The sequence below is a fragment of the Protopterus annectens genome, chromosome 12.part0 (assembly GCF_019279795.1).
Source record: "Protopterus annectens isolate FY-2018-M chromosome 12.part0, PAN1.0, whole genome shotgun sequence".
Lineage (NCBI taxonomy): Eukaryota > Metazoa > Chordata > Ceratodontiformes > Protopteridae > Protopterus > Protopterus annectens.
Window position 1 is genome coordinate 225370861 of NC_056746.1, and position 23860 is coordinate 225394720.

A 23860-nucleotide genomic window follows, 5' to 3' on the forward strand; every position below is an offset into this window, starting at 1 on the left:
GCCTGCTTCTTCGTCCTCTCCAAGGGCTCAACACCCCCTTTAAAGACTTATAAGTCTCTGAGGTGAAAAAGTGCCACCATAAGGACTCCAGGGCATCCTCGGAGCCTCCTGCCAAAATTGCCAAAGAATTGGATCCGAGGATGTCAGCGTTGAGATCTGGGTCTGCTTCCTCAGAACTGATAGATTTGATGGCTCCGAGTGAGCCTACTTCCAGACTGACTACTACTTTGGATCCTATCACTTCGGATCTGAACATTCAGCTCTGTAAAGCCCCGGATCCTGGGTCAGGTATTCGGTTGCCCAGGAGGTCCATTAGATCTGTGTCACCTACAGTGCCATCGAAGATACTGCGAACCCCTAGACACTAAAGACCTTTTTCAGTGGCTTCTTCCAGATCCCCTAGGAGCCTATTCGATGAGGTGGACAAGGTGGTTAGGTCCATTATCAAGGTTCAGATCCAGGTGGGGTACTTCCAGCCCTGTCCCCTTGTGGATCCGAAAGAGTCTCTGCCACTTCTTTTTTCCTTCTCTGATCTGAATAATGGTTTTGGTTTCAGAGCCCCAGGACAGCAGTTTCTTGAGGGATTCAGGGTTGGATCAGAGGACCTTTGCTTTCACAATGTCAACCGTGACCTTTACTACCTCATCTCTGAGATCCTCGGATTGGAGGGAGTCCCAGGTCCATGATGTCACAGCTGGATCTAAGGGGCAATGTTTGGCTCCAGTTTTACTGAATCTCCCCCCCCCCCCCTTGGAGCTTTGTCCCTCGACTGTGTGGGTTCTGTTCTATCAAGGAGCTGGGGCTCTGGGGTGCTCCTTCCTTCTTCCTCGTTGGCTTCGGCTCTAAGGGAGTTGGAGAGGGTATCAGTGGGACCTTCAGCTTTCCGGGTTTTAGAAAAGGCCTTCTTTGCAGACAGAGCACTGGACCCTTTAACTTCTGCTCCTCCCAGTGTTCCTGTATCAGATCTGGGCCTTGAACCTGTCATTTCTGTCCAGGGTCAGCCTGCCGCTAAGGACCTACAGATCCTTCTACTTGAGATGGCCCCTTCCTCTTCCAACTCCTCATCTGAATATCTCATGGAGGAGATTCTACAGAAGAGGACGTGCAAGAGAAGACACCTGGACTCCCTTATGGAGTCCCTTACTGAGGATATGGACTACGATGAGGGAGAGGGATCTTCAAAATCACCACCGGACGATGTCTCCTTTGCAGACATCTTAGAAATTTTAAAGCAAAGAGGTGGCTGGTCGTCCAAAAATCCTTTGGAGGAGTCCGTATTCCTGGAGGCCTTTGGGGCGGGCCCATCTACATCTTGGGTAGTCCCCCCCCCCTGACAGATGCTCTTATAGATCTTGTCACCCGTTGGGCTTAGAAAGAGACAGACACCATGGAGCGTGTACCAAAATGACCAGATAAAATCCTTTCTCTTCAGGAGGATCAAACTTTTTGGAGCAAGGGCATCCCTGTTGATACCATGGTGGTGACAGCTGCTACAAAGAAAGAGCTAGCACAACAGAGCTTGGCTGTCCACCTGCCGAACAGGGAATCCAAAGCGCTGGACAGGTTCAGGAACTGCACCTTCACCTCAGCGATTTTTTTTCGCTTAGAGTGCTTAATTACTTGGCGCATTTTATTCACCTGCAGCGAAACCTGGTTCAGGAACTCTCTGAGTACTTGATGGAGTGCTTGTCTAAGCAGAGCTAAATAAGGTTTCTCCAAAGCTGACCACTCTTACTTCCCTGGGAGACTCTTTCATGAGGCTCGTTTGCCATTCAGCAGAAGGATCTTCGAGGGCAGCCGGAACTGGCATTGCAATATGCAGACATGAATGGATGAGGCTTTGTGATTTCACGGAGCCCTTTAAGGCGTCTTTTGTCAATGCCCCTTTTGATGAGCCTTCCTTGTTTGGTCCATCAGTTAAGGAAACCCTGGCTCACAGGGAGCAAGAAGGTAAGACCTTGTCTGCCATGGGGATCAACAAATCTACTCAAGGAATTAGAGGGGCTAAGAAGACTTTGTTCTAAAACTCACAAGGTTGCTTTCCTGATCAGAGGCAGAGGAGGAGGCTTTAATAGAAGATGCTGCTCTAGAGTCAGAGGGGGCCCACAAAACCAGTGTTTTAGGAAACCCTTTTCCGACAAGCCCTTTCAGCGCTTCTGAAGTGCTGCCTGACTGTCCAACTCTGGAGACAGCCAGGGGCCATTTTTCTGTGAACTCAGGTGCCTGGGCCCAAATAACAAATACTTGGGTGCAAAGCATAATATCCAGAGGATACTACATTTCCTCCTCCCCTCCAAAAGCTCAAAATAAGCTCCCCAACGTTCCTCCCAGTCAGAGGGAGTTGGCAGTTCCAGGGATCAAAAGATCACTGCAAAAGAGAGTCATTCAAGAAGTCCCACCTGAACAGAGAAGATCCGGAACTTGCTCCCATTTCTTTTTGGTGCCAAAGAAAACAGGGACCTGAGGCCTATCCTAGACCTTAACAGACTTAATTTATATGTAAAGAAAGAGAAGTTCCAGATGGTGACTGTTCAGTCTCTCCTATTACTAAGGATAGATGATTGGATATGCTCTGTGGACTTGAAGAGGCGTACTGTCACATACTATTGCATAAAAATAGACAGGCACTCCAGAAGTCACCTGTGCTTCCGCATGGGAGACAATCACTTCCAATTCAAAGCCCTGCCCTTTGGTCTCACCATAGCCCCTGGGTGTCTACCAAATGCATGGTGGTGGTCGCAGCTCACGTATGACTGCAAGGGTTTCAGGTATTCCCATATCTAGGCATTTGGCTCCTAACTGCCCCTTCTAGTGTCTGCTTTCTCAGGCCAGAGACTGTCTATTCTGGATATCTCACGAACTAGGCATCGCCATAAATCCAGACAAGTCACAACCATTGCTGGTGGGTGGGAAGCGTCTGAGGTCACTGTGGCTATTGGAGGGGGGAGGATGAATGGTCTGCCTACCAACAGATCGGAGCAAATCCACCACTCTAAATGGCTTCTGCAAATATTTGTCAATCTGATAAGAACAGATTGGGACTGATGTAGAATTGACCATTGAACAGCCAGTGTCCATTGTAGAATGTTCATATAGTATCTAGCTAGAGGAACTAGGATTATAGCAGCTGCCATAAACCCTAGGGCCTGTAGAATCAATCTGGCAGGAGGAGATGGATGAGATAATATAGCTTGGACCTGAAGAGTCAAAGTGCTGATACAATGTTGGGGCAAGGAAGCTACCTACATAACTTTGTTCAGCTGGGTCATGAAGAATTCCAAAGTTTTTGTACCAGCAAACCCTAATGGCCTCTGTGCACAGTGGGTATGAATGAGTTCCTCCTTGCTTGTTTATGTACCAGATGACTGTTATGTTGGTGTGAATCTCAGTGGTCCCCAGAGGTAGACTGTCATGAAAGACTTGCAACAATAGGAGGACAGCTGTCGTCTGCAGGACATTCTGGTCTCTAGGGGAGTCCACGTGCCTTGGATAGGGCAAGGCATGAGGGTTTGGGACTGGGCGATCTCTTCACACAGCTTTCTACTTGACAGGCTCAGGCAGGTGCATTGTAATTCCTCACGAATGGTCCCTCAGTGAATTGGTAGTGGATGAGATAGCTGACCATTGGGGTTACCCCTGCAGCGATCTCTTTGCATCCCTCACAACAATTGCAGCAGTTATTTCATTCTGATCCCTCCTTCAGGGAGTTCTTCGAGAAATGCTCTAGCTGATGATCCCCCCCCCCCCCCAGTCTCCTTTATGCTTACCTTCCTCTTCTACTGATCCCAAAATTTCATCAAAAAGCCAAGAGATTGAAGAGTGCTGCAATCCTCATTGCCCCCTTTTGGCTTCATCAGATTTGGCTCCCCTTCCTCTGATCTCACCTGAGATATCCTCCATGAATACTGGAACCCAAACAAGACCTCTTCTATCACTCCACACTAGGACTCCACCCAGATCTCCCCACGTTCAAGTTAACTGCTTGGTTTCTTCAGTTTCCTTGATTGCTTGAGGGTCCCAGTTTTTCTTGCCTGTCAAAGCTGTCATTTAAGCTTCACAGAAAGCTTGCCACAAGAAAGTTTATAAAAGCAAGTGGAAAAGCTTTTTCTATTTTGGACATTAATCATCACATTGACCCCTTTTTAGCACCTGTTTCTTCAAGTCTTTCTTTCCTTGATACCTTATTTAAAGAAGGTTCCAGTTTTGCAACTGTTAAGTTCCAGTTAGCAGCCATTTCCAATTTTCATTGGGAATTACTTTCGGGATCTATAGCTTCAACCAGCATATGTAAAGATTTTTTGAAAGGCGTCTTTCTTTTCAGGCATCCAGTCAAAGACCCAGCTCCCCCGTGGGATCTGATTTGTCATTCTGCAGGGGTTGACCCAAAAATCCTTTGAACCAGCTAATGATTGTGACTTGAAATTTTTGTCCTGGAAGTCTGCTGTTCCTGTAGCCATTACCTCAGCAAAAAGAGTTTGAGTTTTAGGCACTTTTGTCTAAACCTCCATACATTATTTTTCACAAGGACAGAGTTTCCCTATATGCTAACTCATCTTTTACGCCAAAAGTGGCCACAGAGTCTAACATAAATCAGTGCATTCAGTTACCAGTGTTCTTTCTGAACTATTCTAACAAAGGGAAATATATGTTACATTCCTTGGATGTTCAGACAGTTACATTTCTATCAACGTAGAACAAAACAGTTCAGAAAATCTTAGCAGTTATTTGTGTCCTACTCCTCTAACTGTATGGATTGAGCAGTTTCTGAAGTGACAATAGCAAGGTGAATAACCAGTTGCATACCATTTATAAGAAAAATGGTTTGAAATTGCCTAGTCCTCCAAAAGCCCATTTAACAAGAACTGTAGCTGCATCAGCAGTTTTTTCATCTAGATTTCCAGTTGATATTTGTGCTGCAGCAACCTGGTCTAAGTCTCATAGTTTTGTGAACCATTATATGTTAGACATGATCTCTAGGAGCAGGACATCTTTTAGCTTGTCAGTGCTCCGTCATATCCTTCCTTGAGGTCACTCAAGACAATCCTTTAGCTGAGGACTCTAACCCATCAGTGAAGCAGAATGAGAGGGACAACGTCACATTTATTAGTTATGTACTTACCATAACTTGGTCTCTATGTTGTCCTTCTCTCATTCTGCTTCACCTTCTCACCCAGCTATCCCCGTTCAAAAGAGTCTGTTTTATAGGGGATCTGAAAAAAGCTTTTGTTGGTGCCTGTTCCAGGCTGAGCTCTTGGTTCCTTTTTTTTTTTTCTGTCTACTTTCTGTTAGAGACAGCAAACTCGATCTGAGGAGGGAGAGCTAGGGGCAGTGGATTATAGGTAAGGGAGGAGCTCGAGCCTGGAAGCTAAAGTCTGTGGAAGACGTCCGAGTTGGATCTGAGGATCGGATCCGTAACCCATCAGTGAAGCAGAATGAGAGAAGGACAACACAGAAACCAAGTACAAAAGCTTTTAGCACAACTCGGGCAACAGAAAGTAGAAAGGCCTGTCGCCAACTTAAGGAGCCCATAACAAGGGACCCTGTAGAATTATTAGAAGTATTTTGGAAATTCAGTGAAAGTAACTACATCCTGGATGAAAATGGTAGTAACTGTAATACCTAAAGAGGGTAAAGATCCATCAGATCCACCTTCATACAGGCCCATTTCAGTACTAAATCAGGATTACAAAGTATTTATGTGTATAATGGCTAAAGACTGGCAAAAGTGATGCTAAATTTGATAGATATGGATCAGTGTGGTTTTGTGGAGAGGAGGCAAACATTTGATAACATAAACAGAACAGTTATGAACCAGAGGGAAGCAGAATGTAATAAAATACCACTGTTGCTGGCGGGTCTTGATGCAGAGAAAGCATTTGACAGAGTAAGTTGGGATTTTATAAGCACGGCAATGGAAACATTTGCATTCCCTGATAAAATTATAAGGTTGATTAGGAGGATATATGAAGGATCAGAGGCAAAAATTAACGTGGGTGGCATCTTGTCTGATAATCTCTGCTTGAGCAGAGGAACCAGGTAGGGGTGTCCTCTCCCCCTTTTGTCATTTGCATTATATTTAGAACCACTGACAAAGAAAATAAGGGACTCAGAAATTCAAATATATAATTGGTATGGTAGTCAAAAGAAAAGCTGGATCTATTTGCAGATGACATTATCAGATTACATTATTTTTTACATGACAAAACCAGAAAGGGACATTACAGTGCTCTGGAATATATTGAGACAGTTTCAATCCTTTTTGAGATATAAAATTGTTGTGTCTTTCGGCTTTTCCCAGTTAGTGGTCGCCACAGTGGAACTCCGGTCCGCTAATGATTGGTAGTTGATTTTTACGTGCCGAGTTACCAGCCCTGACGCACAACCTTCAACGATGCGCCATTCACGCATGCCTCCACGCAGAAGACGCTCTAGCTGAGAATCGAACTGGACAGCGTCTTACTGTGAGGCGACAACGCTACAGCAGCGAGCGTCTTCTGTGTGGAGACATGCGTGAATGGGTGTACCTTTGTTGAAGGTTGTGTGTCAGGGCCGGCAACTCGGCACATAAAAATCTACTGCCAGTCATTAGCGGACCTGAGTTCCGCTGTGGCGACCCCTAACCGGGAAAAGCCGAAAGACACAACAACATGGATAAAGGATTTTGAAAGGTGCCATCTCTCTGTTTAAGGAGACCCTGTTGTGTGCATTTCATTGATGGTCATCCTGAAGTGGTGAGATATAAAATTAATGAAGCTAAAACAAAAGCAATAGCGGTATATTATGTACCCACAGATGAATTGGTTCAGCAGTATCCTGTTTGTGGGGACATGATAAAATGAAGTATTTAGGAGTATGGATTAAAAATGATACCGGTGTGGCAGCTAAGGATATGTGGGAAAAGACTAAACAAAAGATAATTAAAAAAAACTGAGAAAATGGAAGCTCTGTTATATGGATATTGATAGTAAGATACAAACAGTTAAAATGTTTATAGTCCCTTTAGTCTTATACACTGGTCAGGCATATTTTTATCAACCAGAGGAGAAGTTGTGGATAACAATTAATAAAGAGCTGAAGGATTTTCTGTGGGAGGGGAAACCACAAGAGTCAAGTGAGATATGCTTATTCCTACAAGAAAACAGGGCTGATTGGGATTATCCGAGTTGAAGGGGTATTTCAGAGCAACACAATTAAGGCTCCTATACATAGCACAAGCAGAAAACTGTATTTCACTGTGGAAAGAGATGATGAAAAACAGGGGGGACGCTCAAGTAACAGGGAGAGACTGGGATTTTGGATGCAGACCTTTAAGGAGAACAATAATCATACAGAAGATTAGCAGAAGGTCTTCTAAGAATTAAGCCAGTACAGGAATGTAGAAAGGAGATGCTGCTGTTAGGGATGACTACAATTAAGGTTACAGACAATAGGCAAGAGGGGGCAGGAATATATTGGAGAAAAGTGGCAAAGGAACCAAGGTATGGGGAACAAATAACTAGAGAGGAAAGGTAATAGAATGGGAAGATACCAAGAACTTATTTGGACTGCAGGCTAAAGATTGCCTTGCATATCATGCATTGATACCAGAGTATAGGTAAAGAGAAAGAAATAGGGACTCCTAAATGAAAGACCAGCACTGATAGAGATTTTAGTAGAATCTGTAACAGAAGTTGGTTAAGAAAGGAGTAATTAGTAGAGCATATAAAATATTGCATGATAAATATAAGAATCAATCATAGGTGTTTATGAAGGATTGGGGATAGGGTTGCCACCTTTCTACTGTGCCATTTCCTGACAAACAAGCCCCGCCCCATGCACAATCAAGCCACACCCATTCCTTTTAATAGCCACACCCCTTTACTCCACCCTTCAGCATAATCACAGTGATGACAGACTAGAAAGACAGATCTACAGTCCAAGCATCTTATACAAATCATGTAATCATATATTCACTGTAACATCAAATGAGCTAAGCTTTGGTATAGACGGTATACCCTAGAAAACACAGATAAAAGGTAAACAGTTGTGATGACAAACTAGACAAAAAAGCTACATTTAAGCCTCACTATACTACGAAGACTGTACACCCTAGAAAGACACCCTAGGAAGAAACACAGGTCAAGGTAAACATCACGGTGATGACAGACTAGAAAGACAGATCTACAGTCCAAGCATCTTATACAAATCATGAAGTCATTATACATTCACTGCAACCAAGTCCAAAACCAGATTAGAAACTGTTCTAGTTAATTACCACATGTTGAACATCTAGATAGTTACACACATCTTGTCACCATCAATGAATGAGATAGTGCCAGCACAGCTAGTGAATTAATATAAATTTAATATTTAAAAAATTCACTAGTAGTTGTGCTGGCAATATTTCATTCCCCTTGTCACACTAATCTTTGAAAATCTACCTTAATTCCAAAGAATCCATTAAAAAAAATCCACTTACCTCCAGAAAAATCAGCAGCAGGGCTACTAAAACAAGCTCTCAGCAGCAGAACAGAACAGGCAGCTAAAGGGCCAGCAAGCAGGGGAACACACCACCACCCAGTCCACAGCACTTCTCCTCCAGCAAGCAAGGCAAGCAGCAGGGCTAAGGCAATCCTTCCAGGCAGCAGGGCTTCCAGGCAGGGCTTCCAGGCAGCAGGCAGGGCTTCCAGGCAGGCAGGGCTTCCAGGCAGGGCTTCCAAGCAGGCAGGGCTTCCAAGCAGGGCTTCCAGGCAGGGCTTCCAAGCAGGCAGGGCTTCCAGGCAGGGCAGGCAATCCACTGAAGACGATGTCCAAGGCTCCAAGCAAGAATTTCAGATCTTAAGCAGCACCCTTTGTACTACAAAAGTAAAAGGTAATGCTGAAGCACCGCTTTATATTCTTAAATTTTCACGGGCTTTGCAGGGCTTTTACTACTAACTCTACGTGTTGATTGGCTGCTTGCTGCACGAGCCTCGTCTGCAGCAAGCAGCCAATCAACGAGAGTCCAAGACGGGTCACGGGAATGTTTTTTAATACACGCTGACGAGCCTGACGCTATTTCCGGACTCCGATTACAAGAACCGGAGTGCCCTACTGATTTCCGGGCACTCCGGAAAAAAAACGGAGGGGTGGCAACGCTAATTGGGGAGAGGAATTATATAAGCAGTTCACAAAGAAACAATGGGGGGATATATGTATGCCTCCCAAATATGCATCAACATCTAGAAGATTTAGGATCCTTACCTGGAAGTGTTTACATACATATTTTTATTCTCCAAGCAGACTTCAAAGAATTTTGTCTCAGGTAGATAGCAAATGCTGGATGTGTGATGGGGAAGAAAGAGGTAACTGGGAAGATAATTACTGAGAGTGCAATGAATTGGCAAGCTTTAAGATTCCCTGCAGACTGCTCTGTCTGAGATGCTGGGTGAGTAAATTGGAGTAACTACGGAAATTATTTTTTTGAGCTATGATACAGATCGGAATTGCCTAGACATAAGGCCTTGCTGAGTCTAATTATGATGGCTGCCAAAAAAGCAATTACTAGAAAATGGAAATAAAGTCTAAACCAACTTTACTAGAAGTAGTGAAAATGCTAACAGAGATAAAATAACTGGAAATGGAATCTTTATAAAAGGGCAGGAGCAAATTGCCTAGGAAAAAATGTGAAATGCAGGATCAGTATGTGCTGAGGAGGAATGAGATTTAAAAGAAGGCAGGACTTCAATGAGCTTTGTAATGGTTGACTAACAATGACTGGATGTGTTAAAAGCGATGTAAAATGTTTGCAGCTAAAGTTGTGACAGCACGGTTTGTAATGTATAATGTTTGCAAGTGAGGTTGTGTCTCTATGGCTTATTTTCATTTATATAAGTGTAAAATGGTCTATGTCGTACATGATAATTTAATAAAGATGTTTCTTGTTTAAAAAAAAAAAAACAGCTGCTTAACAGCAGTCTTTCTAAACCCATGCACATTATCAAGGTCATCATCATCATCTTCTTTCGGCTGTTCCCGTTAGGGGTTGCCACAGTGGATCATCTGTTTCCATTTCTTCCTGTCCTCTGCATCATGTTCTGTCACATCAACCACCTGCATGTCCTCTCTCACCACATTCATAAACCTTATCTTAGGCCTTCCTCTTTTCCTGTTACCTGGTAACTTCATCCTTAGCATCTTTTTCCCAATATACTCAGCATTCCTCCTCAGCACATGTCCAAACCAACATAATCTTGCCTCTCTGGCTTTGTCTCCAAACCTTCCAACCTGGGCTGACCCTCTAATATACTTATTCCTGATCCTGTCCACCCTCGTCACACCCAGTGCAAATCTTAACATCTTTAACTCTGCCACATCCAGCTCTAACTCCTGCCTTTTTGTCAATGCCACTGTCTCCAACCCATATAACATACCTGGCCTCATTACCCTCTTGTAGACCTTCCATTTTACTCTTACTGGTACTAGTCTGTCAGAAATCACTCCTGACACTCTTCTCCACCCACTCCATCCTGCCTGTACTCTCTTCTTCACCTCTCTTCCACACTCACCATTACTCTGAACTATTGATCCTAAGTATTTAAACTCATCCACCTTCGCCACCTCTACTCCTTGCATCCTCACCATTCCTCTATCCTCCATCTCATTCACACACACATATTCTGTCTTAGTCCTGCTGATCTTCATTCCTCTTCTCTCTAGAGCATATCTCCATCTCTCCAGGGTCTCCTCCACCTGTTCCATACTCTCACTACAGATCACATTGTCGTCTGCAAACATCATAGTCCACGGGGACTCCTGTCTGATCTCGTCTGTCAACCTGTCCATCACCATTGCAAATAAGAAAGGGCTCAGAGCTTATCCTTGGTGTAATCCCACCTCCACCTTAAACGCATCCGTCACTCTCACCACAGACCTCACTGCTGTCACACTACCCTTGTACATATCCTGTACCACTCTTACATACTTCTCTGACACTCCCGGCTTCCTCATACAATACCACAACTCCTCTGTAGGCACCCTGTCATATGCTTTCTATACAAAAACACAATGCAACTCCTTCTGACCTTCTCTGTTCTTCTCCATCAACACTCTCAGAGCAAACATCGCATCTGTAGTGCTCTTTCCCGGCATGAAACCATACTGCTGATCGCTAATCATCACGTCCCTTCTTAACCTAGCTTCCACTACTCTCTCCCATAACTTCATGCTGTGACTGATCATTTTAATCCCTCTGTAGTTACTACAGCTCTGCACATCACCCTTATTCTTAAAAATCAGTACCAAAACATTTTTTCTCCATTTCTCAGGCATCCTCTCACTTTCCAAGATTTCATTAAACAATCTGGTTAAAAACCCCACTGCCATTTCACCTAAACACCTCCATGCTTCCACAAATATGTCATCTGGACCAGCAGCCTTTCCATTCTTCATCCTCCTCATGGCTATCCTTACTTCCTCCTTGCTAATCCATTGCACTTCATGATTCACTAACCCCACATCATCCAACCTTCTCTCCCTCTCATTCTCTTCATTCATCAACCCCACAAAATACTCTTTCCATCTGCTCAACACACTCTCCTCGCTTGTATGTTTCCTTCATTATCCTTTATCACCTTTACCTGCTGCACATCTTTCCTAGCTTGGTCCCTCTGTCTAGCCAATCGGTACAGGTCCTTTTCTCCCTCCTTAGTATCCAACCTTTCATACAACTCTTCATATGCCTTATCCTTAGCCTTCGCCACCTCTCTCGTTGCCATGCACCTCATCTCCTTATAATCCTGTCTACTTTCTTCATATCTCTGACAATCACTCTTCTTCTTTGCCAACCTCTTTCTCTGTATACTCTCTTGTACTTCCTTATTCCACCACCTTGTCTCCTTGTCGTCCTTCCTCTGTCCAGATGTCATACCAAGCACCTTTCTAGCCGTCTCCCTTACTAGATCTGCTGTAGTTACCCAGCTGTTTGGTAACTCTTCACTGCCACCCAGTGCCTGTCTTAACTCATCCCTGAACTCCACCTCACAATTACCCCTTTTCAATTTCCACCATTTGATCCTTGGTGCTGCCCTCACACTCCTCCTCCTCTTATTGATCACTAACGTCATCCTACAAACCACCATCCTATGCTGCCTAATTACAGTTTCCCCGGTCACCACTTTACAGTCTCCAAGCTCCTTCAAAGTGGCCCTCCTGCATAAGATATAATCCACCTATGTGCATCTTCCTCCACTCTTGTATGTCACCCTATGCTCCTCTCTCTTGTTAAAATACATATTCACCACAGCCATGTCCATCCTTTTCACAAAATCCACTACCATCTGATCTTCTGCATTCCTTTGTTTAACACCATACCTACCCATCACTTCCTCGTCCCCTCTGTTCCCTTCACCAACATGCCTATTGAAATCTACTCCAATCACCACTCTCTCACCCTTGGGTACAGTCATCACCACTTCATCCAACTCACTCCAAAATTTTTCTTTCTCATCCATTGCACACCCAACTTGTGGAGCATATGCACTAACAACATTTATCATTACACCATCAATTTCCAGCTTCATAAACATCAATCCATCCGACACTCTTTTCACCTCCAAAACACTCTTAGCATACTGTTCCTTCAGGATAACTCCTACGCCATTTCTCCTCCCATCCACACCACGATAAAATAATTTGAACCCACCTCTGATATACCTAGCCTTACTCCCCGTCTATCTGGTCTCTTGCACACACAATATACCAACCTTCCTTTTGTCCATCATATCGGCTAGCTCTTTCCCTATACCAGTCATACTGCCAACATTCAAAGTTCCAACCCTCACTACCACAGTCCTAGCCTTTCTCCTCTCTTCCTGCCTTTGGCCATGCCTTCCACCTCTTCTCCTCCTTCGGCCAGCAGTAGCCCAATTTCCGCCAGCACCCTGTTGGCTAACAGTACTGGTGGTGGTCGTCGCTAACCCAGGCCTCCGCCAATCCGGTATGTAAATATTTACTGGTGTCCGCATGAATGATTTGGTGAAGTTTTACGCTGATGCCCTTTCTGACGCAACCCTCCCCATTTATCCGGGCTTGGGACCGACACAAAGAAATGCACTGTCTTGCTCATTATCAGTGTAATCCTTTATTTTTTGCTTAGTACTCTGCACTTGTTGTTTTTGTTCTGCGATATTCCCCCTATTCTGCAATACTTTAACATTTGTCAGTCCCTCTAAATTATTCCTTTTGCTTCTTAACCATATCTCTGCTTGTTTTATTTCCACCCTGTTTTTAAACTTCACTTTTATTTTATCCCACTCCTTAGCTATATTTTCTGAAGAAATTTCTGTCTTCTCTAACAATTCCCAAATAATTTCCACTACCCATTCCTTAAATCCCTCTCTTTTCAACAGATAGGTGGGAAAGTGCCAATGCCTGATTTTTATTTCATTACCCTGCATTTTTAGTTTACTTATTATTGGCATGTTCTCTGAAATAGTTATTGGATGCGTCTCAAAACTTTCAGTTAAATGCACATGTTCCTTTGAAATAGAAGCTGTGTCTAGACTAGTCCAGTTTTTGTGTCTTGGAGAATAATACATAAATTCACTCTGAACTACTACAGAATTCACATTTTCCATGCCAAATGTTTTCATACATTACTTCAAGAATCTACCCTCTTTTGTTATATTTTCCCTTATGGCCCCCCAGATGCATCTTCCTTGCTGCAAATCATATTCTAGTCCCTACCTATAAGTAACATTCCCTGCTGAAAACTGATTAGTTCTCCCAGAATTTTCTTAAGCTGCATTATAACAGTTTTATCTGGAATATAAATACATGCCAGTGTAATCCTTCTCCTCATTGCCAGTAGCCCCTTAGTACTACAGATCTACCACCATTATCTTGTTTATCCACTTCTATCACTATTGGAGCTCCTCTTGCAATTAATATAAGTACTCCTGTTTTTGTTTGTCCCAGGTATTCTGCTGATTGACCATCCTGAAAACCTTTCTTTATCAAATTCGCATGTTCACTTCTTTCCGAATGTGTCTACTGTAGCATAGTTATTTGCACTCTACATTTTTTAAAAATAGTTCACTACTCTTTCTTTTCTGTATATATCTGTGAGACCATTAACATTTAAAGATAGTATTTAACTGATCATTATGTTAAAATATTATTTCTATACTTTATTTGTAAAAGGTTTTTTTGAGTATTTAGTTCCAGCTTTTGTTTTACGCGCACGCACTAATGTTTGGCAGGTTGACCTTTTGTATAGTTGTTTATTGTCATATCCATGTGAGCCTATGTCCCATCTTACAAATTTTTTTTTTTTAAATTTAAAGCCGTCAAACAAAAAAAACTACAAACCTGAAAACCTATGTAAACCACTCAAGCAAAAGTCAAAACGTACCACGTAGGCCAAAGACTGTTACCTCCTTGGACTGGAACCCAAGTCCGTTTATTTAGCAGCAAATATTTCCAAAAGCAGATAGCAGCATACAAATTCCATAGGTAAAATACACTGGATAGCAGCACTTAATCTCCTCGTATATCGGCACAGTAGAAAATGCAAAGTAGCAAACAGTCTGTCTTGTAAAAACAATGAACCGCAACAAAATTTCCTTTTAGTGCCTTGGCTTAGACAGCCTTTACAGAGTAATTGATAATTGAAAAAACACATCTTTTATACAAAACACCAACATCAATTAATCAATTAGTTACACCCGTATCAAAAATTTAATCAATTAAAGAAAAACCTTTGCATTTAAACTAACAATTTTAAGTAAAACTTCACCAGTGACACTATTTATTCAACCCTACTGGTTGTAATGTTGTCTATGCTAATATAAAAATTTATTCTTTTTTTCCTGAGTAAATATTTTTTCTTTCTTCACTCAGAAATCTAAAATGTATTTGTTCCAAAACAGAAACTTGTAAGTTACTAACATCTCCACCATGTTTCTTATTAAAATGCTCTGCTACGGGACTTATTATTTCTAACATCCCTTGCATGCTCTTTTACTCTTTCTCCCAAACTTCTCTTAGTTTCTCCAATATAGAAACTGTTACATGAACATTTGATGGCATACACTACACCTTCACTTCTGCAAGTATAATTTCCTTTTATGTGAAATAATTTTCCATTAATTTTATCAAATGTGCCTACTATGTGTTGACATATTGTACACTTGCCACAGGGTGCAGTGCCAAATTTTGATGTTGTACATGTTACTATTTCTAATGGTCTTTTATAAATACTATGCACTAGAAAGTCCTTTAAACTTCTACTCCTTTGATAGGAAAATTTAAGCTTCATTTCTGCAAGTGAGGGAACTTCCCTTTTGACAATGTTCCAAAAATCTTCTAAAAATCTTTGCAACTTTTTTTAAAAATAGTGTATATTTGGAAACAAAAATATATTTTGTTCCATATCCCATTCTTTTTCCTTAACTACAAAATAGTTGCCTTGATTTTTGTTTTTAAAACTTCTATTAAAACCTATTGACTTAATATTAACACACAAAACTATGTCTATCTTCAAATATTGAAGTTTTACCTTCCTAATAGGAACAGTTGTCCCAAACTGACAGTCACACACTCAGACTTGAGTTAACCTAAAAGGAAGGTTATCCATGCTAAGATGTGTGGTACAGCCTGTGCATCTACTAAGTGCTGTCTGGTTTTGTCTTATCTTTATTGCTCTCCTAGAATGAGAAAACACTTGAATGCTTTCAGAAAACATTATCTCCTAGCTTTCAGAAAACATTATCTCCTAGCCATTAAAAGAAAGAAGTAGTCTGTTTTTTATTGGTCTTTATCAGATTGTCTCCATGGAGATGTGAGAAACAGATACAGGCTTGCTTCTACAATTATTATTTATTAATTTATTTAATTGCTACGAGAGAGTTATATTATATTCAATGTTATTTATTATTTATTTGCTTTATCCGAAAACATGTTGCTAGATAAAGCCAAGAACCCTAATCCAGTTATCCCTGTATGCAAGAATGAAAAAAAGCACATTTTTTCTTGTCTCATACTTTTTTTGAACAGACTGTACTTTTTTATGTTGTAGTGCCTACATTATTTAAACTGAACAAGGAGAAAGGGAAAAATTAAAAAAACGGGCATCTGTTTACTTTAATAACCCCATTGCACTTGAAAATAATTGAGAAAACTCTACTTTGTAGGATGCAGATATCAGCTACTATACAAATATTACTGTTAAGAACAAAAGTGTATTTTGCTTACAGTTAACTCTTTCCAGCCTCTTCCCTTCACCTAAGTGTTCATCCAAACATTAGTGACATGAAGCAGGACATATGAGAGTCCCCTACAAGTTTAACAAAGTCGAAAAAGTTAAATATTTTCAGTTTTTTGTTTTGTTATATTTCACAAATATAATTAATGCTTTCTAATCCCACATTTATTTGTCAATTTCTGAGTTGCTGGTTTTATTCCAGTATCGTTTTTTTCCAACATACTCTTGGTTCTTCTATTCAACTCTTGTGTTTCTTTCAGTTTCTCAAGCAAACATTGTGAAAACAATGGAAAAGGTTTCACTCACACAGTCTCTCTATTGTCTTTATTACCAGAAGAACAAGAAGCAGAATCTTTTTCTGTTTCACAGCTCACTTTTTGTTGGAAAAACTTTTGTATTTCCTCCTTAGCATGTTCTGCATCAAAAAGTGATATCTGAAGTATTTTACTTGATTTGATCTTCAACCTGTGGGTACTGGATCCAAGCCATCAACTTCACAAGCATCTGCACCAAGCTCCTCCCCTACCTATAATACATCACCACTACCTTCCATCCCTCAGATCTCGTTTGCCATGGCTTCACAACACATCATGATCCCTGAGCTCTAGGACATGAGTAGAGTCTTTGAAGTTTTTTGGTTCTCTTTTTGTTAATTCTAGTGTGTCTGTTGGTAGAATAGGTCTTCTTCCTTCCTCCCCTCACTGATGCGTCAAGTTGTAGATGTTTTTTCTAGTTCTAGGTAGTTGTTCTGTAGTTGTTAGTTTCTACTCCTCAGCTTTGTGTGCTTCTCCTTCTGAGTGTGTGGTGGGTAGTGCGTGTCTTTTCTATTTTGCTTTGGTTGTGGTTATGGCTTATCAGCCAAAACGAGTGTTTAAAAGATGCACAGAGCGTGGCCACAAACGGTCACCTGCCAGCAGCCACACTCTTTGTGTTCTTTGCTTGGGTGTTGCCCATTTCTCCACCGACTGCAGTATTGTGCATGGGTTTTAACAGGCGAGCCCTTAAAGACCATAGGGTTAAACTTATGATGAAGGGTCTTCTCCCTTCTACGGAGGTGGCTTCTTTCAGTTCTGCTTTGGTCACGTCTGTGACCACTTCTCCTTTGGCTCTCGCCCTCACTTTCCCTCCCTTCCAGGCTGGGACTCATCCTCCTGCCTTTAGGCCTGTGGAAAGAGAGCATAGAAAGGGCAGAGAGAAGGAGAGAGAGCACAAGGTTGACGAGAGGAAGAGGTCCCTGGACCGGTCGGCTCCAGCCGAAGTCTGGGTGTCGGATCTGAGGGGGTGGAGTTTTTTTCGTCGGTGCCGACCTTGTCAGGTCATGGCCACTTCCTTGACACTCCATCCACTTTGTCCCTAAACTTCAGACTAAGCACCAACCTGACTCCCCTCGGCTCCAATCTCCTAGGTTTTCACTGGAGCCGGAGGAGGCTAGACCATCTTCTAGGGCTTCGGTTCTCTGACCCAACAGGTCTCCCATCAGTAGTTTCATTGCTGTCTACCCACAGTCTTTCAGAAGCTGACATGGATAAAATGATGCAGAGATTTATCCGCACACAAATTCAGATGGGAGTCTTGCCAGCCCCCTCTCCCTCTGGAGGGGGAGCTTGCTTCCCTTATTTACACCTATATCTCCTTCTCCAAGCCGACCCTCGGTTTTGGAGTATGTGGATCCAAGAGGTTCCCTAGTCAGGGGCGTCGGCGCCAACAGTACCTGTTCCTCGATGCCGGCAGCTACCTCTTGTGCGTCTGATCTGACTTGCTCAGATCCGAGTGGCTCTCGGATCTGTAGTCTGGGTGTCGGATCTGAGGGGGTGGAGTTTTTTTCGTTGGTGCCGACCTTGTCAGGTCATGGCCACCTCCTTGACACTCCATCCACTTTGTCCCTAAACTTCAGACTAAGCACCAACCTGACTCCCCTCGGCTCCAATCTCCTAGGTTTTCACTGGAGCCAGAGGAGGCTAGACCATCTTCTAGGGCTTCGGTTCTCCGACCCAACAAGTCTCCCATCAGTAGTTTCATCGCTGTCTACCCACAGTCTTTCAGAAGCTGACATGGATAAAATGATGCAGAGATTTATCCGCACACAAATTCAGATGGGAGTCTTGCCAGCCCCCTCTCCCTCTGGAGGGGGAGCTTGCTTCCCTTATTTACACCTATATCTCCTTCTCCAATCCGACCCTCGGTTTTGGAGTATATGGATCCAAGAGGTTCCCTAGTCAGGGGCGTCAGCGCCAACGGTACCTGTTCCTCGATGCCGGCAGCTACCTCTTGTGCGTCTGATCTGACTTGCTCAGATCCGAGTGGCTCTCGGATCTGTAGTCTGGGTGTCGGATCTGAGGGGGTGGAGTTTTTTTCGTCGGTGCCGACCTTGTCGGGTCATGGCCACCTCCTTGACACTCCATCCACTTTGGGCTCGGCTCCGATCCCTATGTTGGATCCGGGGAGAGCAGCTCCTTTATTAGTGTCTCAGGAAGCTTGTTCCCCTTTGGCGTTTGACATTGTGGAAAGCATCCTCTCCAATGGGTCGAGGCTCCCTGACTAGATCTTCGGACTCCACCCCGACTCCCTCTGCTTTTGGTGTGACTTCCGTCATTTTACCGCAGGGACAGCCCATGCTCATGGAGCCCAAGGCAGTTTCCCTTGAGGAACAACAGGTGCTTTGCAAGCCCGCTCCGGAGAGCCTCACCAGAGAGGTTTCTCACAAGCATACGTGCAAGAGGAGGCACTTGTACTCTTCTCCAAAGTCCCTCACTGAGGACACTGATTTGGATGAAGGGGAAGGTTCCCCCAGATCACCTCCCGAGGATGTCTCCTTCGGAGACATCATGGAAATATTGTGCCAGCGAGGAGGTTGGTCCACCCCAAAACTTTCCTCAGACGAATCGGCATTCCTGGTGGCTTTCGACATGGCCCCGTCTACGTCCTGGGTGTCCCCCCCCCCGCGCATCCATTAGTGGACTTGGTCACCTCGTGGGCTTGGAAGGAACCGTACACCGTGGAACCATTCCCAAAGCACCCAGATAAAATCTTAAGCCCCCCTTCAGACAGACCTGCTTGGAATAAAGGGTCTCCAGTCGATGCTGTGGTGGTAGCAGCCACCACTAAGAGGGAACTAGCCCAGGAGAGTTCCTCGGTCCCTCCTCCTGATCGTGAGTCTAGGACGATGGATCATCTAGGGAAGTGGGTATATGCATTAGCAACCTTTTTATAAGGGCGCTGAACTATCTGGCCCACATTACTTGACTACAGCGTGACCTGGTTAAGGAACTGGCTGAGTCATCCCTCACAGTCCGTGTTGCAGGAGGACAGGTGAGGACAAGTTCTCTGTGAGGAGTGGCTACCTTGACAGAAGTTTCTAATACGTCCATGTGACTCCTCTCGCACACTACTGAAGGAGTGGCTAGGGTGGCTGGGTCCAGCATTGCCATGAGGCATCATTCCTGGTTCAGGTTGTGTCAGTTTACGGAACCCTTCAAGGCGTTTTTTTCGAATGCCCCTTATGACGGTTCTTCCGTCTTTGAAAAGACTGTCTGTGACATCTTGGTCTAGAGTGAGAAAGATGGGAAAATTTCAGGTTTTCTCTGTGTACTTTTTCTAATTCTGTTATTTTTTGAAACCCCCTTCTTGAGCAGTCTCATATTCAGCCAGGCTTTTCTTCATTTCGACCTCCTGATTTTTGCAGTTTTTATCACCTCATCTGAATATCTGTTTAAATCTTTTTCTACTTTATCCAGTTTTTTGTTATTTGAGTTGATATACTCCATAAGCGTTTTGTTTATTTTAATCACCTCTGAGTACATCTGATTTATTTTTTCCTCTAGGTTACTGGAAGTCATGTCTTGCACCAAAGCTGGAACTTGCAATGCTTTTTGCTGAATACCTACAGAATTCTTCCCAGTCACTGTTTTTCCTCATTTTTTTGTGGCTGATTTTCTTTCAGGTTTTCTGAATTTCTCTTTTGCCATCCAGGCAGTGCACTTACTAGCCAGTTACTGAAATTTACCCCCCCCCCCCCAATGAGTTCAGTGATTCTCTCTCTTCTCAGTTTTTGTTTTCACACTAGGAGAGCTGAATTTAAGCTGTTACTCAATGTGCAGCCATCATGGAAGTCCTCATGTCAAAACATTCTTGAAAAAAACTGGTATCTCCTCCTTGGAATCTTAATACTTTGTGATTGCTCTGACCACTGCAAGAATGTTATCTGAATTACAAGCTCTTATGGTGAGTCACATTTGTCCCATTTTCCATAGGGACATGGCTTCTTTGAGAACTAGCTCTTTTATTATGCCTAAAGTGGTATCCGAGTTTACTTTAAGCCAAACTGTCCATCTTTCCATATTCTTTCCAGAACTTGAAAATGTGAGAGAAAAGATACTCCATACCTTGGATGTCCAAAGACCACTCAGGTGCTATCTTGACAGAACTTGATCTTTGAAATCATCATAATCATCATCATTACCATCACCATCACCATTATCATCATCAACCCCTTTTTTCCCATTTTCTATGTGGGCTGGGGTGTCATGTCACTTGTCTCCATCTCTCACTATTCAGTGCCACTCTTCTAGGTTCTGCAACACTCATGCCTCACTGTCGCAGGTCTTCTCTCACACAATCCATCCACCTCTTTGCTGAACACCCTGATTTCCTCTTGCCTTCTTCCTGTCTGCCTCAAATCTTTTTCACCAGATTGCCTTCTGCTTTCTTGCACATGTGCACTTACCACCATAATCTGTTCTCTGACCTTTTCTGCAGTTGGAGTTAATTTGGCTTCTGCTCTTATGTACTCATGTCTTCATTTGCCCCATATTGTGAATCCTACCACTCATTTCAGTCTTTTCATCTCCATCACCTCTAACTTACTCAGCTGCTCTGCTTTTACTGCCAAGGCTTCTGTACTATACAGTAGTAATAAATCGTTCAGATCTTTAGATCAGTTGTCCATTTCTTGTTGAGGTAAGAAGAAGGGGGACAACATGTGTCAGACTATTGCAAAATGGTTGTTTAAGGCTATTATTGTTTGTTTTACGAATCATAACAAAGGTATTCCAGGCAGGATCAAGGCCCACTCTACCAGGGCCTTGGCTTCATCTATGGCTTCTTAGAAAGTATTGGATTCTAGAAGCTGTTAGTTGATGCTCTGTACATAGTTTTACAAAGCACTATAATCTTGATTCCATTTCTAGGTCCAGATCAAGCGTTTCTAGGGCCATTCTTCTTGGATCTTGGACTTTTCTCTTTCCACAACCCAAATGTAATCTAAGGCTACTGCAGTAGTGATCAGTATGATGAGCATAATACAGTTTTCTCTGTTGAACTTAACATAACAGTAGATGTTTGAATGATCATTGTTAAAGTCGCCACTCCTTCCTTCCTCCTCTTTTTTTTTTTTTTTTTGTTTGTGTATACCAGGGTGTGGATATTTATTTGTTCCTAGCATTCTCCTTTCAGGACTCAGCCTCTCTCTGTCTGCTGGCAGGAAAGCTATGAAGGGCTTTGCACCCAAACTTGTATTTTAGGCAGCTTAGCTTAAGCTGCTTAACAGTTTGTTCTCATGGAAGGTGCCATGAAGCTTTAGAATCTGTCCGGCTGTTATTGCCTTGGCAGGATATAGCGTGTATAGTTAAGGTTACTGTAGCAGTGATCATTCAGATATCTAATGTTATGGTAAGTGAGTTCAACTTGCACAACTGTACTTTTTTTGCAGTTTCTTTGTGCATTAGATATGGATTTATTTTTTGGCTCTACAGGGACCTGGTACAGCTAGCAAAAGCTGCTGTCAGTGGGGATCAAAAGGCACTGGATATGTTCAACTGGAGAAAAGCAGGAAAAGGTGACCATTTGAAAGCAGGACCTCAAGGGGGACTGACTATGTTCATCGGTGCTGCAGATGGTAAGGAAAATAACTCCAAAAATATTAGCTTTCATGTCCTTATCTGACATTGTGAAGATTTTTGCAGTTAACCTCATTTATTAATCCTTGTTTACTGATTAAGTGTGCTTTGCCTTTGTTTCTTGTTTTCATAACTGTTCTAAGAGTGAGGAGTTAGAAATGTACTGTACAGGACAAGACACAGACATATATCATGCATGTGTATTTTCAGAACGGGCAGTAGCTGATGTCATCACGTAGACACGAACGTGTGCGGGTGTGTGTGCACGCGCGCGTGTGTGTGTGTGTGTGTGTGTGTGTGTGTGTGTGTGTGTGTGAGAGAGAGTGTGCGTGTGTGAGTGTGCGTGAGGGAAAGAGAGGTTACAGGTATACTGTACAAAGATTTGCACATACCATCCATGTATGTCTTGCATTTGTAAACCTGCGTTTACACACACGCACACTCACACTCTCTCTCACACACACGCACACACACACACACACACACACGTGCGTGTCTGTTGATGACATCAGCTACTGCCCGTTCTCAGTCAGAGATTTAGTTTGAACTGTTTGGGAGGGAATGTGCACAGTTTACGCTTTGCAGAGTCTGCCCACATTGACTCAGCCTCCAGGATGTAAGAAAAGAAGAACTGTGTATTTATAAAACCAAAAAACACCAGTTTGAGGTAAAAAAAAAAAAAAAAAAAAAAAAAAAAAGACACCAACAACAAACCTTGTGTAAGCCAAAGTCAGTACGGTAGAACAAATCACACTGCACTAGTGTCCCACATAGTTTATAGCTGCTTTTGCCAAAAAGACTTCCTCAGAATACAAAATCTTAAATTCAACCAGTTTAAATACATACAATTCCTAACCAAAACCAGTTAAACAATTATAACATCAGTTAAAAACATTTACTCAAAAGTTTGTAATACAACTCTTAAACTTTATTAACATATACCATTCTGTTTTGTAAATCATTTAATGTTAACCATATCATTAAGTCCAGGGGCCCTGTCTGAACTTATTTTAATTTGCCAAAAGGCTTCTTTTGGTTCTAAATGAGTGTTAAAGTAACCTCCTCTTAAATCCAACTGCCCCTGTTCTATAATTGAAAAAATAAAATTCTTATAATTGGGACATTTCAAAGTATACTTGAACATGGCACTTTTGGTATCTTTTTTTCTTAATATAGTATTGATGGTCCCTAATACATTCAAATAACCCTCTAGTGGTCATCCCAATGTAAAAGGCTAGACACCTTGAACTAACACAAGTATTAACTACTTCCCTAGTTTGACAGTTATATCTCCCTTTAAAGTAATAGCATATGTAGAATAAAAAAAAATTATAAAAGAGCCTTCCAAAACATTACGACAAACATTACAGTGACCACACTTATACATTCCATTTGGTTTGTTAGAAGAAGTATTATTACCCACAACCTTGTTGTTATTATTTTGTAAAAAAACTTTTGAAGTTAAAATTGTTCTTATAAACAAACTTAGGAACACTTCCCACAATACTATACAATTCCTTATTTTCGTGTAAAACTTTCCAATTATTACTAATAATTGAATGTATACTATTGCAGTCAGCTGTCATATCTAAAGCACAAGCTAACCTTTTATCCCCACATTTTTCACCAAAATTATTTTCAAAACTATTTTTATAACTAACAAAGGGATGCTTTAAAATAGGCAGAAAGGAAGAATTTCTCTTCTCCAAAATTTCCTTTTCTAACTGTTCTAGAATGTCATAGG

General features: G+C 42.4%; 1 protein-coding gene across 1 annotated transcript in view; it reads left to right on the forward strand.

Annotated features, from left to right (window-relative positions):
• The window catches only part of IFT140 (intraflagellar transport 140), a 3212973-nt gene that overhangs the window by 260639 nt on the left and 2928474 nt on the right, over positions 1-23860 (forward strand). The window contains exon 5 of the mRNA XM_044089294.1: positions 21973-22115. Coding sequence (XP_043945229.1) covers positions 21973-22115 — 143 coding nt within the window. The remainder of the gene's footprint in view (positions 1-21972; positions 22116-23860) is intronic.